We start from the raw sequence: 22,687 nt of genomic DNA, 5'->3' as shown, positions 1-22,687 counted from the left end.
TGCTGGAAGAATTTACAAATTCTTCCAGCAATGAATTGTTCAAGTGTGCATACTTCGTAAAGCACCATATAGATTTGTGCAACCCTTATCAAAATTCTAGAGGTAGTCTTCAAGAGCTTGGAACAAATATGATTCAAATTTGTATGAAACCATAAAACTCCCTGAATAGCAAAAACAATTATGAGAAAAAATAGCTGTGAGTCATACATTGCCTCGATTTAAGGCATACTATAAATTTGTATGATATGAGAATAAAATTCGATCTCCATATCAATGAAATAGGAATGAGAACCCAGAGATAAACCCTCAAATATCTGGACAGTATATTTACAAGAAAGGATATCAGTGGACTAGATGGAAAAAGGAAAGCCTCTTCAGCAAATGCTACTAGGAGAAATGCATGACCACATACCAAGAAAAAAAAAAGGAAGAAATAAAGAAATTTCACTCCTAGTTCACACATACACAAATTAATTCAAAATAGTTTAAACACTTCAAAACTAGTCCAAAATGATTAAAATACATTGAGAGGGATATAAAGGGACTCTCCATGACACTGACTTCAGGGGCACTACTGATTTTGAAAGCTTCAAAGAAAACAAAAACAAGACTACATTAAACCAAAAGACTTGTACTTGTAGAAACTAGGTGAGAGAAACTATATCTTAAATTTAAAAAACACTGATTGAATGGGAGACAAACTTTCTATGCCAAACATACGGCGCAAGGCGATATCAAAGACATACAAAACTTCAATAAAAACAAAGGAAAAAATAAAAACCCTATCAAATACTGGGTAAATGAGCTGAACATATGCTTTCTCAAAACAGATATACAGATGCTGAAAACACATACGAAAAAGTGTTCATCATCACTGGTCATCATGGAAATGCAGGTCAAAATGATAATAAGGTATTAACCTCAAACCAGCAAGAATGGCTTGTATTAGAAAGTCCGGAAACAAGCAGTGCTGGTGGGGAACGTGGTAGAAAACGGAGCCTCATTCGACACTGGTGAAACCGTAAGTGGGTTCATTTTCTAAAGACAACAGTGGAATCTACTCAGAAAATTAAAAATAGAAATACCACGTGACCCAGTGATTCCACTTATTTGCATGTATCCTAAGAACATAAAATCATTCATATTTTAGGTAAGAAATAGAATTTATTTGAATGCTAAGATGAAGGGCCATCTGTGGATTCATTTAGAAAATATATGCAACACTGTGATGCTATTTGCAGTGGTCAAGATCAACACTTAACAACAGATTAATGGATAAAGAAATTGTGGTATATATACACAATGAAATAATATGTATATGTACCATAATTATGAAAATAATTTTATATATACGTACAAGAAATAATCTGTATATATACCACAGTGTACATTTCAGCGCTAAGAAAAGATGAAATCTTGCTACTTGCTGAAACCTGTATGGCTCAGGATAAAGGGGGAGGTCAAATGGAGGCTGAGGTGGGTGTGGAATGAAACAAAGCAAGGGGAAGGACAATGACCAATGAACTCTAGCAAGGTCACTCGCTTACCAGAAGGGGCCGAGGGATTGGCCAGTGGGGCAAGGGGTGTATCAGGAGTTGCATAAGGACGGTGGTGGAGGGTTGTTGGTGTCCTGGTGGTGGTACAGTAACTTTGCATAGTAAAAGCATAAACATTAACATAATTGCAAACCACGTGACCTCAACAGTAAGAGTAATAAAACAATTTTCAAAATCAGTGGCTGTCAGTCTTATACCCACTGACCAGCACTGATAAGTGTACTGTCCGCTGAAATCACCAATCTAATTTGCTCAAACTGCCTGAAAAATGCAGCATGTCTGAATGCTGTGGTGTGCCAGTCTGTGCTTATTCAGGGCACACCATAATTGTGTCTCATAGAGAAAAAAAAACCTATCATTAGTCTTCTTTAAAAGCATGAGAATTATGATTTTGTGATTAGACTAGAGTATAACTACAGGCCAAAGCAGGATAACTTAGCATAATTGTTATTTTAAAGCAATCACTTAAACTATCATATACAAAACCCCACTGCTTGGAATCTTAATTAAAAGAAAGAATTACTGGATAAAAATCACTTTGTTAATGGCTTTTACTGAAAAACACAGGAAGGTATACATACACACAAGAACCAAATCCAAGCATGAAGGATCAGAGTTATTAATGACTACATGTTGCAAATGAGGTTAACTCAAGCTCTTACTAAGTTAGAGATGTGTTTAATGTAACCCTGACAACTAATTTTTCCAAATTGAGTTTTCAGTAGGCGTATTTTCTGGAAATAACTCAGGAAATTATTCCCAAATTAAGAAGTGTTTGCTGAATGAAACAGTTTCCGATGCTTTTTCTTAAATAAAGTGAACTTATACATTGGCTTTTCCCTTATTTACTTAGGAACAAATGGTGTTTAAGGGGTCTGGGACTGGTGAACCTTGAGCAGGGCCAGAGCTCAAGGCGAGGGCCTGCAGATGTGCTAGTTGGCCTTGAAGGCTGGGGACACCATGTGCGATGGCCACTAGAGTCACCACCAGCAATGCCCGGAGGGGCACCCAGGGCCGCACCCAGAGAGAGATGCTTTGTCTGAACCACACTCTGAGAGTCTCATTGAAAAAAGGCACAAAACTAACGATACTGTTTTGCTTATAGTTACTTTAGACAAGGAACCTAATTTAGGAGTGAAAGAACTCTGCAGTTCTGCCAGGATTGTTGTATGAAGACTGTGTGACTGCCCTGCATGGGTCAATTGGGTTACTTTCTTAAAATCATTCTCTAAAGTCCAAGCAACCCTCTCAAGCTCCGTGAAGCTTCCTGCACTTGCTGGTCATGTTTCCACACTCAAGTTCCGTCTCAAAGCCAGACTCCTCTTCGCTACCTCACCTTTCTCTTCTCATCAGATAGACAAAACCTTCTACAACCCAGGCGACAGTCTGCTCTTTCTTCCTGGAAGACTGCTTTTGACTTTTATTTCTCCCCTGCAGTCTCTCTCCACACATTCTAAGCATTTGCATGTCAGGCTCAGCTGTTCCCAACTGGGAGCCATGTGGTTCCTGGAAGCCCCCAGGGGACCACAGGTGAAAATCACACAAAGGGGGTCCAAGGCATGAGACTAGGGAAACAGCCAGTTGGACAGAGGGTGCACATGAGGGAAATAGGTGGGAAGGAGAACACAGAAGGCAAGAGGTTGAGAAACATTGCTCCAGACAACCAAATCCCCTTCATAGCAACCCAGGATAGGGCTGTATAAAATTCATGATTTAAAAAGCAATTTAACAGTGCAAGTGTCATGTAAAAACATCAAAACAAACACCAAAACACCTCTCTGAATTGTTTTTATATCTATCACATTTATCCAAACTTGAGAAAATACAATTTAGGTTCAAAGAAAGGACGTGGAAGGTTAAAAAAATTTGTCTTTAGTATTTTTAAAACTTGCTTTAATACAAACAGTTCCTGAAAAGCAGAAGTGAAGGTGATGAATGTTATTTGGATATTTTTTTTTCACCTTAACTGACTGATCAGAAGAGTATTTATAAACTTCTGACTGATGTCTCGCGCTGATAAATCAGAACCGGAGGAGAACACTTCAAGCATATTTATCACTTAAGACAAAAAAGCTATTCTGAGCATGATTCTTTTTTTATTCATCATTTTAGCTCACCTCTATGTTTTCTTCTTTTCAAAGTTAATAATATCTGTATCAGACTTCTCAATATTTAATGTCACATCTTGCTTGTTGCCTACTGATGAGGTTAAGAACAGGTATCTGGTCCCAGCACAAAGCCAGTCAGCTTTGCAAAACAGATAGCATTCTATTTCACACTGAATCTACTTGCTCCTTATAAGCAACACTGTTAGTTTCAATGACATGAAAGTCACAGTCACAGGGCTTTTTGTTGTTACTGTTATTTTTGGCAGTTCCAAGAATCAAACTCATGGCCTCATACATACAGAGCAAGAACTCTATCACTGAGGCACACCCTGACCTCAGAACGATAGTTTGAAGGGAAATAAAAGCCAAGACTGGCCCAACAGCACAGATGCTCACAATTTAGCAAAAGGACACCCAGTGGAATCCGACTTAGGGCACTATCCAGAGCTGCCAACTGGGTCAGGACATCATGTTAGGTTCAAAGAACAGCAACACGAGAAACTTACCTGCTCATTCTCCTCTTCATCACTGCTGAGTTTAAGGTCATCTTCTAGCATTCTATAGAAGAGAACAAAGAGGGACAGATACTAAGTAACCAAAATATTTCAGAACCCAAATATCAATTTTTATTGCAATATTTTGATAATAGTGTAAGTTATTTTCTAATTATGAAAATGTTCTTTTTGCAGCTTTCCATTGGACAAACAGGTAATTATAAATAGCCACATAATGAGAAAAAAATCCTCCAAACACTCATAGAGTTCTGGGTGGGGGGCTTGAAGAATACAATATTTAAAGAAATAAAACCAAAGATGCCTTTCCTTTGGAGTTATAATCCAACAATGATCTTTTTGGTGTTTTCCAGGTGACAGGTGCCATGCTCCCCACTCCCACTTGAGACAGAATGGAGCAGCAAGTGAACTCTGCAGAGCACTATGGCTGGAGCTCTGAGCCCCGGCTGCTTAGCCTTCCACAAAGATCTGGAAAATCTGCCTGACAGAGCCTGCTACATGGGGAACCGTCAGGACAGAGTCTGACCCTCACGGATAGTTGTGGGAATCATGCTTCTGGGTCACCATTAGAAGGGAAAAACCCCTATGATTGGTGCTGTGTTAAAATCATGTTCTGATCAGCAGTGCTGAGCTGCTTCTTTTCAAGTGAGCTCACTGCAAAGAACGTGGCTTATGGCATATCCAGCTTCACGACTGAGAGCAGCCTGGTTCTGTCGGGGCGAGAAAGGCCCACTGGTGCTGGCCATGTGAGTGCCAGCGTCGCTTCAAAGGTTCTTTCAAGACCCGGAAGTCCCCTTCAGAATTCCGATCCCCACGTGTGCCTATCTCCTTTATAAGCCAGTTTTAGGCTGGCGTAGCCTCCAAATATTTTCACAACTAATTTCAGCGACTTGGGGGGTGAATGTGGAGAAAAGATATGCTTGTGTTTAGGGAAAATCTCTACCTTGCTCCATTTCTCTCTGTCTGAACAAGCACTTGGGTTTGATTCTTATGTAGATTCACGGGTATTAAATGGATATGAAATAAATTTATCCTGTTTTCTAAAGAACAAAAACCCGTATGTATGTTTTTAGGGAACATGACTGGGAATTTTAAAAAAATTTTTTTTATTAGTGAAACACCATGAGGTACAGTTGTAGATTTACAAATTTTTGTGCTTGGGTTTCGATTATGCAATGATCAAATACCCATCCCTCCACCAGTGCCCATTTCCCACCACCATGGATAATATCCCTCCCACCCCCATCCCCCCATCCCCCCTGTCTCTGTGGCAGGGCAATCCCCTGTGTTCTCTCTCTCCTTTTGGGTGTTGTGGTCTGCAAAAGAGGCATTGAGTGGCAAACATGTTCAGTCCATAGTCTACTTTCGACATGCATCTCCCCTCCTGGGAGGATCCTCCAAACACCCTTTATTTGGTGCTCCCTTCTCTATCTGAGCTGCCCTTTCCTCTAGAATGCCCGACTGGCCACTAAGCTATGGAGTAATCCTCCTGGTGCTGATCTCAGCTATTCTTGGGTATATGACTGGGAATTTTTAAGCTAGTTTTTGGTGTGCCATTTAAGCTCTAAGTGTAACGACACAAACTCTGCTTAGTCACAGGCTTCTCCACCAGGAGGAGGAAAGTACTCACAGCCCCAACAGCTCTCCCAGCCCCGAGTCTAACTGGGGCCCAGATGGCACCGAAACTCACAAGAAAGAGTCATTCATTTTCTCATGTGTCTTCTGGGTAGAGAAGCCTATTCGTGGGTTGCATACTGCTTCCTGGCACTGGTTTTGCTCACTTATATATTCAAAAATGCACTGTCACTTTGTCACTTTTGTTTTTAAAAAAATATTAACTTTTTTGTTTTGTTTTTTGGGTCACACCTGGCAGTGCTCAGGGCTTACTCCTGGTTCTTGGCTTGAGTTCAGGGGACCATATGGGAAGCCAGGGCTTGAACCTAGATGGGCTGTGTTCAAGGCAAGTGCCTTACCTGCTGTGCTGTGGCTCCAGCCCTCATTATGTCATTTAAAAATGCCTTAAAATTGTGAAGGTTTGGTGGTGGCAGAGGAACAGTAGGTTGGCATGTCAGAGGCATAAATATTATCACTATTGTAACCATGTTATATCAATTACAAAAAGTAACTCTGGTATTCTAGTACATATTATTCTAATGGGCCTCAATGACCTTCCCAAAGATAGCTTCAGTAGTTGTCAGAAAAGGAATCTGCAAAACAGTCCCTGAACCTTTAACGCTTTACTAAAAGTATTAAGGTTAACTTGATTACATTTTAACTGAGCAGTAGACAAACATATTATAGCTGATAATTTTTTGGGGGGTGGGGGGGTCTAAATTTTCTCAAGAAGTAGAAGCAGTCGCCTAACCACAACAGATGGCCAATTGCTTCTCACGACCATCTCTCTTACACAGGTATGGCCAACGCACATTAACTGTCTCCAAGTACAGTCATTTCACAGAGCAGTGGTTTTTAATTAATAGAATTTCCCTGGAATTATTTGTCACTAGGGGCCCTTAATAGATTTAAATCTTTTAGTTCTTTTAAGCTCATTTCATTTTGCTATATCTTAATGGCTTTTAAAATACCTGAGTTTTCACTGGGTTGGTTTTCAGATTTGTTTCTATCGCTGGTGCTACTGCTAGTTCTACCTACTTGAGACTGAAAACCAAAGACAAATGTTTATGTTTCCCCATTAAATATATTCACAGATGTAAACGTCTCATCTGGCCACTGCTAAGTGGAAGGCAGCTGACTTGTTAGGCAAGTTACCTTCTGCAGGTATTCCCCAGGCCGCCATCTCTGCTGCCTGGAGCACGAGCAGAAAGTCACACAACTCATTTCACTCTTTCTGAAGTTCAGTGCCCTGTGAGGGTCAGCGCTACCATCTGCCTGGATTTCTTATCTCACAAACAGGGGAGCCCCTTCCTGTCTGCCTTTGCTCAGAATTCAGCTCCTGCCCTGTGAGTCGGTTAGGAACCAGGGAGGCTGGAATAGGCCCACCCTGGGGGACTGGTGGGCTGAGCACATAGGTACAAAGGAATCACTGAGCCAGAAGAAATCTGGAACAAGACAGACGGTGGTTTAGATCTTGTTTCCAGCCCCAACTTTTCCTATTTAGCATTTTATGAAGTACATAATTTGAAGCAATATTGGTTCCCAGGAGACAGGATTTGCTCACATAAGCAAATGGTCATCATGTGAACCCTCTCTCGTGGTGTTTATGATGTTAATTATTCATAAGAACAATAAGGTCATGTAAAAATTATTATGGGCTGGAGCGATAGCACAGCGGTAGGGTGTTTGCCTTGCATGCGGCCAACATGGCCGACCCGAGTTCGACTCCTCCGCCCCTCTCGGAGAGCCCGGCAAGCTACCGAGAGTATCTCGCCCACACGGCAGAGTCTGGCAAGCTACCTGTGACGTACTCAATATGCCAAACACAGTAACAACAAGTCTCATGATGGAGACGTTACTGGGCCCGCTCGAGAAAATCGATGAACAACGGGAGGACTGTGACTGTGACTGAAAAATTATTATATTGGGGCCAGAGTGATAATACAGTGGGTAGGGCATTTGCTTTGCATGTGACTGGCCCAGGTTCAATCCCCGGCATCCTGTATGGACCCCAAAGCCCTGCCAGGAGTGACCCTTGAACACAGAGCCAGGGGTAAGCCCTGAGCACTGCTGGGTGTGACTCCAAACAAACAAAAAACATTATAGTTCAGGAAACAGGGTTACAACAGTGCTCAAGTTTCTAGTACTGATGAAAAGTCACTACGCATCCCCGCCACCAATGTGCCCTTGACTACTCCCCCACCCCCAGGTCACTTTCAGCCCAACGTTCCTCCTCCCCAGCCACAGCTACAGGTTCGGTGCATGCTGTCACTCCCTAGCACTCCCATTCCCAGGTCACCTCCCGCAATCTATTCGCTCTTCTCCCTGCACCCTGGCGTGCTCAAGTCTCTGTTCTGGTTTCTGTACTCTCAGGTCTATTACTGACCAAAACTGTTCATAACCAGGATTTGTCTCTCCCCCCTCCATATTCTGATTAAAGCGCTGTGATTTACATAGTTGGGTTTTAGGCATAAAATGCTCCATCACCAATCCCGCCACCAGTGTCAACCTCCCTCCACCAATGTGCCCAGGCTCCCGCTCCTCCTACCCCAACCAGCCACACTAACAGGCACCTTCTGAAGTCTGGTCATTAACATTTGGGTCTCATGATTTCAGTGTCCCCCACGTCTGAAGACCTCTGGTACCAGCCACAGTCATGCTTAAGACCACTTTCCACATGTTTGGACGAGCCTCACTCGTGAAAGAACTGGCAGAGGAATCCAGGTGTGCCGGGGCTGAGATCTCCAAGCCTGCTCGGATCGGAACTGGGCCTCCTCCACCCAGATCCCCCATTTTCCAGTAGCTAGGTGTTACACCCACAAACTGCCCCTGGTGCCAAGTTATCCCATTAATGGCCAAGACCCAGGGACTACAAAACCCAGCTTGGGGAAGAGAATAGTGCAGTCTTCTGCCCTTGCACCTGGCTGTCCTCACCGGGGCCCCTTGAGGGGAGCGGGTTGAGTTTCCCTCCCCGCCCCGAGCAGAGTCCCGGCAGCTGAAGACCTGCAGTACCAGCCACAGTCATGCTTAAGACCACTCTCCATACGTTTGGATGAGACTCACGCATGAAGAAACTGGAAGAGGAATCCAGATGTGCGGGACCCAGATCTCCAAGCCTGCTCAGATTGGAACTGGGCCTCCTCCACCCAGATCCCCCCTCTTTCAGTAGCTAGGCGTTATACCCACCAACTGCCCCCGGTGCCGTGTTATCCCATCAATGGCCAAGACCCGGGGACTATAAAATCCAGCGCCTGGAAGCACACGGCCGCGACCTCTTATTTGTCTAGTTCTCACTCTTGGAGAACCAGACAGTCTACCGGGTGTATCCTGCCCACGTGGCTGAGCCTGGCAAGCTCCCTGTGGTGTATTCGATATGCCAAAACCCAGTAACAATGAAGGGTCTCATTCCCCTGACCCTGAAGGAGCCTCCAATGTGGCACTTGCTAAAATCTCAGGGCTAGGATGAATGGAGACGTTACTGGTGCCTGCTCGAGGAAATCAATGAACAAGATGACAGTGATACAGTGATACAGTGATTTCGGTGTCTCTGATTCTGTGGTGTGGATATTCAGCTCGTTATTCCTTCTCACCCAGCTGGACATTGTCCCCTGCCCCTGTTGCTCTTCACTGCCTCTCCCACCCTCCCTACTCATGGTCTTTCTTTGGAACCAAGGGTGATCTGGCACCTCCCCTTTAAACGATTGCATTTCCTCATCCAGTTACTCTGAATATCACATATAAGCAATATCATCCTGTTTATCCTTCTTCTGGCTTACTTCATTTAACATAATATTTTCCAGTTCCCTCCATGTTGCAGCAAATTTCATTATTTCATCATTTCTTTGTGTATACACACACACACACACACACACACAAAACACTTTCATGATTCACTGATCTGTTGTTGGACACATAGGTTGATTCCAAATCTTAGCTACTGTGCTGAGTGCTGCAGTGAATGATGTGTGCATACGACTTTTTTGTTTTGTTTTGTTTTTTGCTTTTTGGGTCACACCCAGCGATGCTCAGGGGTTACTCCTGGCTCTGCACTCAGGAATAACTCCTGGCAGTGCTTGGGGGACCATACGGGATGCCGGGGATTGAACCTGGGTCGGCCGTGTGCAAGGCAAACGCCCTACCTGCTGTGCTATCACTCTGGTCCCCGCATATGGCATTTTGAATCAATGTTTTTCTGTACTGGAGGTAGAGGCCCAAAACGGGATTGCTGTATGGCAGATATATTTCAATTTGTTGAGAACCCTCTAAGCTGTTTTCCACAGGGGCTGAGCCAGACAACATTCCCACCAGCACTGGATGAGGCTTTCTTTCTCACCACATCCTCGCTAACACAGATTGTTCCCAGTATTTTTGACATATGCCACTAGCTCTGATGTGATCTGGTATCTTACCGTCATCTGATTCGGATTTCCCTAATAATAAGTGGTGATGAACATTTTTTCCTGGCCTGCTGGTCATCCATTAGTCTTCCTCAGAGAAATCCCTGTCCATTTCCTCTCCCCATTTCTGATTTTTTTGTTGGTGATCTTTATAATTACTTTGCATATCCTGGATCTCAAACCTTTATCTGAAATGTTGACTGCATATAATTTCTCCCATTAGGTTAGCTGTCTTTTAGTTTTAGCCTGCCTGTGTTTCTCTTTTGCCATTCAGAAACTATTCAATTTGATGTCTCATTTGTTTATTTTTGATTTTGTTACTTTTGCCAGTGATATTTATAATTGAAGACACCTTTGACATCCAGATTTTGAAGTGTTCTGTCTATATTTTTCTCAGTGTATTTCTCAGTTTATGGTCTGATTTCAAGGTCTTTGACCCACTTTAAATAGACGTTTGTGTGAGATCTGAGCTATGTATTGAGTTTTAATTTTTTTTATACATAGTTAGCCAGTTCTGCAAGCACCATTTGTTGTAGAGGCTACCTTTAATCCATTTTATACTCTCAGATCTTTTGTCAAAAATTTGCTGACCTGGGGGCTGGAGCAACAATACAGTGGGTAGGGTGTTTGCCTTGCACAAGGCTGACCTGGGTTTGATCCCCGGCATCCCATATGGTCCCCCAAACTCTGCCAGGAGTAATCCCTGAGTATCGCTGGGTGTGATCCAGAAAAAAAAATTTCTGACCATATATGTCCTTGTCCTTGACAATTTTATACTGATCCACTAGTCAGAAAGTCTATTCTTACTCCAATATTATACTATTTTGATTACTATGGCTTTATAGTTTAGTTCCAAGTTAGGCAATGAGATACCTCCCAGTTTACTTTTCAGTATGGTTTTGGCTAGTCAGAGTCTTTTATAATCCCATACAAACTTCACTATGGACTATTGTAAGTCCTTGAGAAATGTTGTTTGAATTTGGATAGGGATTGCATATACTCTTTATGGTAGTTTAGGGGTAGTTTAGTTTAGGAGTAAGATGGTCACTTTGACAATATTAATTTTTCAAATCTAAGTGCACAGAATATTTTTGCATTTTCGGAGTCTCCTATTTCTTTGTTTTAAAATTTTCATGGTATACCTCTCTCACCTCTTTTGTTGATTCCTAGGTATTTGATGTTCTTGGACACTATTTTGAGTGAGATACATTATTTGATCTCTTTCTCCTCTGACTGATTATTTGCACATTAGAATGTGACCAATTTTTGTGTTTTGGTTTTGTAGTTGGCCACTTTTCTGTACTGCTTTACTATTTTTCTGTGGACTGTTTTGGGTCTTCTATGTGAAATATCACATCATCTGCAAATAGAGATAACTTTCCTCCTTTATTCAATTTGGACCCTTTGACTTACATTTTCTGCCTGATTGATGTTGCTAGGACTTCTAATACAATGTTGAATATGAGTGGAGACAGTGGAAATGCTTGCCTTATACCTGGTCTCAGTGGAAATGCTTTCACTTTTTCTCCATTGGGAATAATATTGGCTGTGTACTTGTTATAAATGGCCTTAACTATATTGAGGAAGGTTCCCTCCACTTCTATTTTGTTGAAAATTTCTATCATAAATGAATGTTGGATCTGTCAAAAGCTTTCTCTGCACAGATAAATATGATCACATCATTTTTATCTTTCCTTTTGCTGATGTGCTGTGTCATATTAATTGATTTGCATATATTGAACCATCCTTATATCCCTGGGATAGTCACTGAATTGTGCTGTATGATTTTGATATGCTGTTGGATTCAGATAGCTAAGATTTTGTTGAGGATTTTTGCATTGATATTCACCAAGGAGATTGGTCTGAAGCTTTCTCTTTTAGTAATGTCTCTGTCTATTTAGGGCATCATCGTAATGTTAGCTTCGTGGAAGATGATAGGAAGAATTCCTGTGTCTTTGATATTTTGGCAGAGCTTAAGGATCAATGGCAATAAGTCTTATCTAAAGGTTTGATAAAGATCATCAGTAAACTCGCCTGGGCTAGGTATTTTGTTTTGGGGTTTAATTATGTTTCAATTTCTTTGCTTGTGATTGTCCTGTTCAAGCTTTCTATTTCTTCTTTATTCAGTCTTGAGAGACTGCATGTTTCTAAGAATCTGTCCCTTCCTACTAGGTTCTTCAACTTAGCAGAAGAGTTGTTCATAGAAAGCTCTCATGACATCTTAGATTTTTGAGGGTTCTGTTGTATTTTCTTCCTTTCATTTCTGATCCTATTTATTTGAATGTTTTCTCTTTTTCCCCCTCATGAATGTAGCCAAGTTTTTTTCTATCTTATTCTTTCAAAGAACCAGTTTCTGGTTCCACTAATTTTTTGGTATTGCTTTCTTGGTTTCTATATAGTTGATTTATGTTCTGGTTTTTATTATTTCCTTCCTTCTGCTGGTGTTTGGATTCATTTGATGTTGGTCTTCTAGATGTTTGAGACATGTGTTTGTTTAGGTTGTTAATTTTATCTTTTCCCTTTTTCCTCATGTAGGCTTCTGTTGTTATGAGTTTTCCTCTAAGTATGACTTTTGCCATGTCCCATACATTTTTGTAACTTGTTTATTACCATTAGTCTCAAGGAAATTCTTTATGTTTACTTTTTTAATTGAATCACTGTGAAATACACAGTAACAAAGCTGTTCATAGTTAGGTTTCAGTCATACAATGTTTCAAGACCCATCCCTCCATCAGTGTACATTTCAGGGAATTTTTAAAAAATCTCTTCCTGTTTTCCTCTGGTCCAGCTGTTATCTAGCAGCATGTTATCCAGGCATTAGAGTTTATCCACATGTTATTTTTATTATTAATTTCTATCTCTGTGGCACTGTGGTACGCTAGGATGCCTGTTATGATTTTATGTTTGTGAATTGACAAACCTATAGGTTTGTCTTATGCCCTAATATGTGATCTAGCCTGGTAAATGTTCCATATGCACTAAAGAAGAATGTGTATGCAGAAGACTTGTATCTGAGAAGACCTGTATAAATTCTTGAATAGTATATAAAAATACACAGTGGGACCATAGTGCCATGTATTGAAACAGGACCTGCCATGTGCAAGGCAAACACCCTACCTACTGTACTACTGTTCTGGCCCCATGATGAGCCTACATTTGGTGTTTATATATTAATTAAGTTAGTACTTCCTGATCTGTTGTTCCCTTAACCAATAAGTAGTGTCATTCCCTATCTCCTATTACTGTCTAGATTGAATGGTGTTTGGTTTGATATAAATGTCTGTCCCAGTTTTTTATTTTTCTGTTTACTGTTGGCTTGTATGATTGTTTCCCATTCTTTCACTCTGAACCTTCGTTGATCCTGGGATTTCAGATGTGTTTCATATAAGCAGAAAATGGATGGATTTTGCTTCCTGATCTATCCCACCACTGTGTATTTTTATTTATTTATTATCATTTTTTTATTAGTGAAACACCATGAGGTACAGTTATAGACTTATAAATTTTTGTGCTTGGGTTTCAGTTATACAATGATCAAGTACCCATCCCTCCACTAGTGCCCATCCTCCCCCACCACGGGTCCTAGCATCCCTCCTACCCCCCATCCCTCCCATCCCACCCTGCCGCTGTGGCAGGGCATTCCCCCTTGCTCTCTCTCTCTTCTTTTGGGTACTGTGTTTTGCAAGAGAGGCATTGAGTGGCAATCATGTTTGATCTATAGACTACTTTTAGCATGTCTCTCCCATCCTGGGAGGGTCTTCACAACACCCTTTATTTGGTGCTCTCTTATTTTGACTGGAGAATTCAGTCCACTGACATTCAGAAAAAAATCGGTATAATGGGCTGTGTTGACATTTTACTGTGTGGAGTTGTATCTACAATTGGCTGTTTGGTTTATATAATTTTTTTTTTAGTACTTCATTCAGGTTTAGTTATAGCAAATGCTGTTAGCTCTTGTTTGTTTGAGAATGTTTTGTAGGATAATGAACTCTAGGTTAAAAGTTTTTTGGTAAGAAATTTGCATATGTCATTCCACTCTCTTCTTTCCTGTGCTATTTCATGTGAGAGATCTGTTGTGATTCTTAGGTTGTTTCCCTTATATTTAAAGCTTCTCTTCTTCTTGAAGCTTTAAGAAGTCTGTCTCTCTCTTTGGATTTTGTCATTTGGATTACTATGTGTCTTGGTGTTTTTGCTTGAATCTATTTTCCTTGGGACTCTTTGGGCATCTTAAATCTGTAGAGAGAGTGGGGATGTTCTCAGCTATGATCTCTCTGTCACTTGTTCTTCCCCATTCCTGTCTTTCCTCTCCTTCTGGTATTCCTATAATTCAGAGTTCATTCCTCTTGCAGTTATCTGTTAAGTAACTTAAATTCTCTTCTATTCTAGTGTATCTCTTCTCTTTTGCCAGTTCCCTGTCAATGCTGGCTTGTATTTTGTCTTCAAATTCAACTGCATGGTTCTCTTCCTAGGCAGTTCTGTTGCTATGGTTTGCTACTGTGTTATTTAGTTCCTTCAGTTCATTTTGTATGGAATCTGGCATCCTCTGAATCAGTTCTTCTTTGAGTTGATCAAGTTTCTTATCTAGTGATTACTTAATTTTAATGGTCAGTGCTGGCTTATTTTCATTTGCCAATGTAGTGAGTGTTGATTTAAGGTCCTCATTGACCAGGCTCAAGAGTTTTAATGGGCTTGTGGATTTGCCTAGGTTCCCTTCTCTTTCTGACACAGAAGTTGGGTTGCTTAGTTTCCCCATTCCTCTTTGAGCTTTATGTGGGTTAGTATTAGGGGTTTAGATTCCCAGTTACTTAAGAACTGATCTATCCAGTTTATACCAGAGGATTATTGATAATAGCTCTGTTTTTTAGATTGTATTCTTTATGTTGTATCACTATTATAGTATAACAGGGGACTTTTCACTAGCCTTTCCATTTAGCTGACTGAGACTATAACTGTGACAGCTCAGTAAAGTATGGTTGTTGCATCCCAGTGGCTTCAATATGATGAACATACACAGTAATAATTGTCTGAGCAATTTTGGGGCTGGAGAGTTAGAGCTAACATCTAACAGTGCAGCTCATATTAGGTCCTCAGGGTCTCTGGCAGAGGGCAATCCTCCACAGTCCACCCTTGATGAGAGGGAGAGGGTGGGTGGAGTCCTGGTACCTGAAAGCAAACACCTGGGTTTGGAGAATCAGAGCTTTTGTTCCTCTTTTTACCATAAATGAGTACTACCATCCCACAGAGACAATGAGTTCTAGCTGTCCTTCTACTACTTATAAGTTGAGTCCACCTGCAACCTCCAGCACAGGCCCATCTTCCCTGGAGGCAGAATTTAAGACCTCAAAATGGCCAATCTCAATAAGCAAATCTGCTTAGTTCTGGTAAGTTACAAGATAAAGATCTACTTCAAATGTTCCATCAAACAGCTTTCATGATAGTCCCCATTCCTAATCAATTATGCAGAAGAAAAGAAAAATAAAAATCAACACTAATGAAAGGATAATTTCAGTGAAAATAGTATGTGTATGGGGCTCGGGGTGTGGAATAAATTATGAAGAGGCAGCTGGCACACCGATCAGCATGTTACTCTGGGTTTTATTCCAAAGAATCTGCATTACTTTGGGCAAATCATTTAATCTTTCTGGATACAATTTCCACATCCTTAGAATTCAGTTTGGATTAAATGATGACTACATTTCTTATTGGTCTGAATTTCATGGCTGTGACTTCACCATTGAGTGGGAAGTCCAGGAGGAGACCAGTAGGACTGAAAAAGCACTCAAATGTTGCTGAGATGATCAGTAAAGCCACAGGCTGAAATTTGAGCAAATGAAACCAACATCTAATTCTCGAATCTAGGCTCTGGGCTGGTGTCAAGCTCCATTCATTGCCCATTTTCTCAGCTGTCAAGAACAACAAAACTTTAAGAGAAAATAGATGTGGCAGTTTTCTTTTTTTTCTATGGTAGGGTGCCAAATACCAGATTTTGAAACTTATGAGAAAATTTCCGATTAATGAGGTGTATGACAGGCACTGACACCAAAAATCTTTAAAATTCAGGTTTCTCAGAGACAGGGGACAACAGTTCATCAGAGGCTGTCCCCAGTCGGTTTGTAGCAGGTGGCAATGAGAACTGACTGGGGAGAATATGCCAGCCCCCTCTCAGAGCTTGAGACAGGGGAAAAGTTCCCTCCTCTGTAGCCAAGAGGCCATAAGTGTCCTCGGACTCTTCCTTATTCCAGTGAAATGCAACCCCAAACACACATCTAATCGTTCTGGGGTAGTTTAGAAAGCAATATTAATCTTATATTCTTTTTCTCCTAAGAGGATCTCCAAACAAAATCTGATGATATAGATTAAAAACAGTAAACAGAACAAGAAAATTTTCTGAGGGCAAGGAGCTTTTGCCAAGTTCTCCAGGCTCAGTTCCACACATCATCAGAAGTACATGTTCTCTCAAACATCCCGTCTGTATCATCCCTCATTCTCACAAAAGGAGCAATGTGTTCCAAAACTCCACCACGAAGACACATTTAGAAAAGGATAAAGGCACAAAATCCTCTTAGAGAAAACTGACACAGCAATCTGGGTCTGAGCGCACTGAGAAGCTCCCCATAAGTGAATTCTCTGTGGAGGCAAGAACTCTGTGAATGCTGGGAGGCTCTGGTAGGAAGACCTGAGGAGATGCCCTGTTCTGACCTCTGACTGTTTTAGGAGCACCGAGGGACTTCAGGAACCCAAGTGGTTGTCACACTTGAGACGGCAGAGATGGTACCTGTTAGAGTTTGTTAAAAACAAGGTGGGTCCACCTTCAGGACTCACGACTCAGTGATTCTGTGGTGGGGTCCCTCAGGAGTGCCTTTCTGGTCAGTCTCCAGGTGATGCTGAGGTCATTGGCTCAACGCTCACTTTGAGAAACTCTGGCCTAGGCCCTAACCTCTGGCCTATGGGGTCTGTGCATCTAGTCTGCCCCTGGAATATGGCTTACCAGCCTCTGGGAGGCAGGTGGGTTTATGGACTGACCATGGCTGCTGACCAGGTGTCTCCTACAATATGCCCCTCACAGAGGGGAGGAGCTCAGCGATAACCAGGGCTGCTCTTGGCTGCCACTTTCCCATATGCTCAATCATTAGACCTACTGGAATAGAAGTCCTGAAAACGACGTGCACCTGACCTTAAAGAGGGGTGGGAAGGTCGAGCCAGTCCAGGGTTTTGAGTGTGGTGGAATGAGCTCTAGGGTTTAGGGAGAAGCTGCGGGAGTCAGACCAAGTGTGTGTGTATGTGTGTGGGGAAATGGGATTCTGCCTGGAGGAAAGACCACAGTCCATCCGGGGGTTCTGGGATTTGATGACTTCTCTCACTCACAGGGCATTCTTTTATCTTTTTCTACAGGTCCCAAACTTCTTACTTTGGTTTTTGATCAAGACAACTTTAGTATAAACGGCTATATATACATATGTATGTATGTATGTATGTATATATATAATATAATATAATATAATATATATAAATTAGGGGTATACGTTAACATGTTTATGTATGTGTCACCAGACCAGGCCTGCCATCAAAGCACCACACTCCCACCCCTCCATTCAATGCTTCCCTCCAGGTTTCCTGCATCCTCGCTGGTGACCATAACCCTGTGTTCTGGAGCCCACAGGGTTGCATTTAAGTTGGAAAGGGAGATCCAGTGCAGTATCTCTCGCCCACCCTGTTCCATGCTGCTCACTGCCAGTTGGCAGCCTCAAGGTAGCACTGTCCACAGTGTCTTCTGCAAGATTTCAGAACACACCAATCAAGAGTGCTGTTTTAGATGCACTAAAAACAAGAAAACAAGTCTAAACCAAGATGCTTATGTTGAACCCTGTCACCAAACCAAGGCTTAACTTTCAGTTCTCCCAGAAACAGAGCATCAAGCTATTTAGATATCCCCTGATGCTGCTCGGGGCAAGTATCACCCACGAGTGAACCTATTTCTGGACTACGTGGCTGTACATCTCATACCTTACACAACCCATACTCCAAGAGTACAGCACCACATTTGATGGGGTTTAAAGTAGAAGGCAACCAATCTTAGAGTGAAATTTTTTTTACAGATATACATATATGTGTGTGTGTGTGTATATATATATATATATATAGGCTGGAGTGATAGCACAGCGGTAGGGCATTTGCCTTGCATGCAGTCAACATGGCCAACCCAAGTTCGATTCCTCGGCCCCTCTTGGAGAGCCCGTCAAGCTACCGAGAGTATCTTGCCCACAGGGCAGAGCCTGGCAAGCTACCCATGATGTATTTGATATGCCAAACACAGTAACAACAAAGTCTCCAATGGAGACGTTACTGGGCCCGCTCGAGCAAATTGATGAACAACAGGAGGACAGTGACAGTGATATATATATATGTACATATGCACACAAGGCTCAACCTTTAACAACGTGTTAGTGATCTCTTATAGAAGGGCTTAAGATTTTCGCCCCTGGGTGAAATATAGCAATCTTCACACCTCACACTCCTTCCTCCAAGGAAACTTTTTTAGAGCATTTTCAGTGTTTTTTTCATAATAAATAATACAAAATAAATTATTTCAGTTCTGCTTTGCAACCCAGGGGATAGGATTTGGGATGGAAATATCTGAAATATGGTGGTGGGACGGTATCATGGTGGTGGGATTGGCGTTTGAATATTAAATGTAATCAAATATTGTGAACTACCTTATAAAATAAAAAAAATCACCTGGTGAGTGGCAGCTTATTGACCTGACATCCCAGTGGTCCCCTAAGATAAAGTCACCTTGCCATAACCTAGGGTTTCACCTGGTAGAATTTCCTCATTCCTGCTCCTCTCTGCTCCTAAAATGCTCATTTTGTACAGAAGCCCCCCTGGAATGCCTTTCCATTGGCTAGGTGGGATACTACCCAGTTCATAGGTCATGTAACAAAGTTAACATGACCTTCAAAATTTCTTCAGTGGACTTTTGTTTGACAGATCCGTTAGAGAAAGTGAAGTGAAAAGCAGTCCCCGTGGCAGGTAAATAATACAGTGTTGGCTGCTGTGGTAGTTTCTGGAGCTTCCTACTCGCTGGTATTTGTACCCCCCATCTCCTTTGTTCCCCAGAGAGTGGCTGTACCCAGTGACTTGCTCTTAGTGCAGAGCGTAGGGCAGGAGGCGTGGAGATTCCTAATGATTCCTGCCAACTGCGGGACCCAAGAGGCAGATCTTTCTGTGCATAAATCCTTGCTACCACACCTTGATCACAAGATGCTCTACTCGATTTCATGATTTACAGAAACTGTGGGATATTAAATGGTATTCTAAGTGACCAACTTTTTGATAATTCATCAAGCATCAGTAAGTAATTTGATACAGTGGTGGCTAATATTAAATATCTAGTGTAACCCCTTTCAATATCACTTTCATTTGCTGAGCTATGTTTTTCTTTTATAGAATCACCGTGAGATACAGTTACAAACGTTTCATGTTTGAGTTTCAGTCATACAATGATCAAACACCCATCCCTCCACCAGTGCACATTTTCCACCACCAATGTCCCCAGTATCCTGCCCCCCCTTCTATGGCAGACACACACTCTCTGTACTTATGAGCATTATGATTTGCAATATAGATACTGAGAGTACATCATGTTTGGTCCTTTATCTACTTTCAGCACACATCTCCCATCCCGAACAATCCTTCCAACCATCATTGATTAAGTGGTCCCTTCTTTATTCCAGCTGCCTTCTTCCCTGGTTGAGCTAAAGTATTTTAATAGCTAATTATTCAAACTATCTCATAGAAGTACAACGTGGCCTAGCAGGTAATTAAAGTTTTCTAATAGCAATGTTCAAGCAAAGAGGAAGAAGTCAATCAAATGTTAGGATTGAAAGAACACAATCTTCTAATTGGCAAGGAAATACTTTGAATTTAAAATGAAAATAAATGTTCACCATATACTTTAGGCTAATCCATTTCCTCATGACGATCTGCACAATATTAAGTGCCCCATGTGGCTTGTAGCCCTGTACTGGACAAGACAGGGTGATTTCTCTTGAAGAAGGAGTGCGGTGTGCAAATCTCCTCGTATGCTTGCCTGTTCCTGCTCAGCCTGCTGCCCCCTTCTCCTCTTCGGAGTATCTGTCTTCTCACTACACTGGCCAGGCCTGTGAGAATATGGAACAGAGTTGCTGAGGCCACAAGGGATGTGATGATGCTGGGTGGAGCAGGGATCCCAACGGCTGCTGAGGCCAGCTACGTGTCACTCTGATGTGGCCCTCCACGATGAGCCAGCGGTTTCCTTGAGCGAGCTGACACTACCAAGCCACAGCAGGCGGCCCACGCCTGGATGCTCAGGGTGATGCTCTTAGGAGCACGGCCAGGCCAGAATCCACAGCAGTGAGTGGCCCAGGAAGCTGGCCATAGAAACAGCTGCCACAGGAAGAAGGAAGTTCTGTGCATTTGCTGCTCAGATTTCGTTCCTTCCCCGTTCACTTAGGACGCAAAAACACATCTCCCAAAAGTCAGAAACATCCCAGTTTTGTTCTTTATTCGCAGTCGCATGTTTAATAAGTGTACTGGTTGTTCTGTTCACAATTGCAATTCTTGTCACTTGGGGCCAAGCAGCCCGGATTGAGGACTCTGTCTAGGTGGGTGAGTGGTTCCTTCTCCTAGGACATCCTGAGGCTGTAACGGCCACATGCTGCTCCAGAGATGTGAGCAAACCAAGGGCTCCACCTCCTCCATAGGGCCAGGGGGCCACGGTTGGGACCAGGATTCTTGGAAGCTTTTAGGCTTTAAAACGGCTTCCTCCTGAATGAATCATAGGGAGAGGGCTTTAAGCGCTTTCTCCTTTTGAGCGAACAAAGCAAGGTAGGCTTGCAAAAGGACAGTTTCCTCAGGGATGCATGGGCTTCAATTTCCTGTCTTCATTCCTTACAGGGAATTCCAGAAAATTAGTTTCTGAGCTTGATGTTCTCAGTACTAGAGGATTTGGTTTCCAAAACTAAATGAATTCAGGGACAGCATGTCAAAAACAGCATCCTGGGTATTTCTTTATGAAAGTCCCGTTAACTGGACTGGAACTAACCAGATGGGAAATCAGATCCGTGCATGATTGGCTCATGGCTGATATTAATTGTAAGCTGGCTGCCTATCCTGTTTGCTAATTAATGACCTGCTTATTTAACTGATAACGCTTTTCAGTTAAAGAAGCAAATCAGATATAAGATAACTTTTTCAGTTAAATAAGCAAATCAGATATAATATGAAATATGATACATGCATATTTGACTCATATCTGATATTAATTGTAAGTGGGTTGCCTATCTTGCTTGCTAACTATAAGTTGCTTATCTAACTGATAAATTTGGGTGGAGGGGGAGTGGCTATTCCCAAGTACACCCAGCCCAGTGTTGCTTAACTCAGCCGTGCTGGACGTCCCAAGTCCATCCTGGTTGTGTCCAGTGGACATCTGGGTCTGGGCCTCCATACCCAGATGTGTACTCCAGGCCTCTGACTTCTCTCCCTGCCCCTTCTACCTGTTAGCTGTTAACATATATAGAATCTAGGAGGATTGTACATATAGTTGGTCAAAATTCACTCTCTGAATTTCAATAATGCGTTTTGCATTTTTGTGGCTCTTGTTATTGGCAAGTTAATTGCGGAGAGAGGCCCCAATCAAGAGATTTATTTAAAGCTAAACTGTGAGGATTGGGAGGGGGTCTAATTAGCAAATTCACACGCCAGCCTGACAGGTTGTCTGTGTGTGTGAGAGCACAGCTTGGTTTCTAAACTTCACCACACACCTTGGTCACTTCGGCTCTTTCAGAAATAATGCTGCCTATCTCCCACCCACACCCACATTTTGATGCAGCTTCCTGGGGTGTGACATGTCAGAGCTGTCTGGGAGACTCTGATCTATAGTCAGCATTGGGGACCTCCATACAACACAGAGGAGCTGGGTGGAGTCTAAGGGGCTGAGTGTCTGGAGCTCTGGAGCTGGAACCAAGTCCAGCTGTGGAGCTTAGTGTGTCCAATAACGGAATGGGATGACAGCCAAGACGCAGGAGACTGTAAAGTCACACTGAAAACGCCTCTGAAGGACTCCTCAGAGCTGGGAAGCATCACTGGGTATTTCAAATGTCTCCTGCATCTCATTCCTAGAGATTAAGATTTAACTGGTTTTGGGTGGGCATATGTATCAATATTTTTTGAGGTGGGTCTCCAGGGGTGTGTTCAGGTGATAATTGGCCAATGGGACCCCATAGTTCAGTGGTAAGACCTGGCAATATGATGGCTCTTGTGTCCAAAGGTGGCAGAGAACACCAGGACCACAACTGGTTTTGGGGAGATACACCTGTGGTGCTTAGGGGACCATGTGGTGCGAGGAATCAAAACTGGAGCTCCTGCATGCAATACTTGGGCTTGGGTCGTTTGAGCCATTTCTCTTTTTGATTCCTTTCTCCAGCAGTGGGTGTTTTTGATAAGCACCCCAGAAGCATCTA

At 42.3% G+C, this 22,687-nt stretch overlaps 1 protein-coding gene across 2 annotated transcripts in view; it reads right to left on the bottom strand.

Annotated features, from left to right (window-relative positions):
- Positions 1-22,687, bottom strand: part of AFF3 (ALF transcription elongation factor 3) — a 601,777-nt gene that overhangs the window by 114,401 nt on the left and 464,689 nt on the right. For both annotated transcript variants that reach the window (XM_056116650.1, XM_056116651.1), the window contains exon 10: positions 4,171-4,222. In XM_056116650.1, the coding sequence (XP_055972625.1) occupies positions 4,171-4,222 (52 nt within the window). The remainder of the gene's footprint in view (positions 1-4,170; positions 4,223-22,687) is intronic.

This window comes from Sorex fumeus, unplaced genomic scaffold (genome assembly GCF_029834395.1).
Source record: "Sorex fumeus unplaced genomic scaffold, SorFum_2.1 ptg000033l, whole genome shotgun sequence".
Taxonomy (NCBI): Eukaryota; Metazoa; Chordata; class Mammalia; order Eulipotyphla; family Soricidae; genus Sorex; species Sorex fumeus.
Note: the sequence above shows the minus strand (reverse complement) of the source record. Positions and strands in the feature narration are given on the sequence as shown.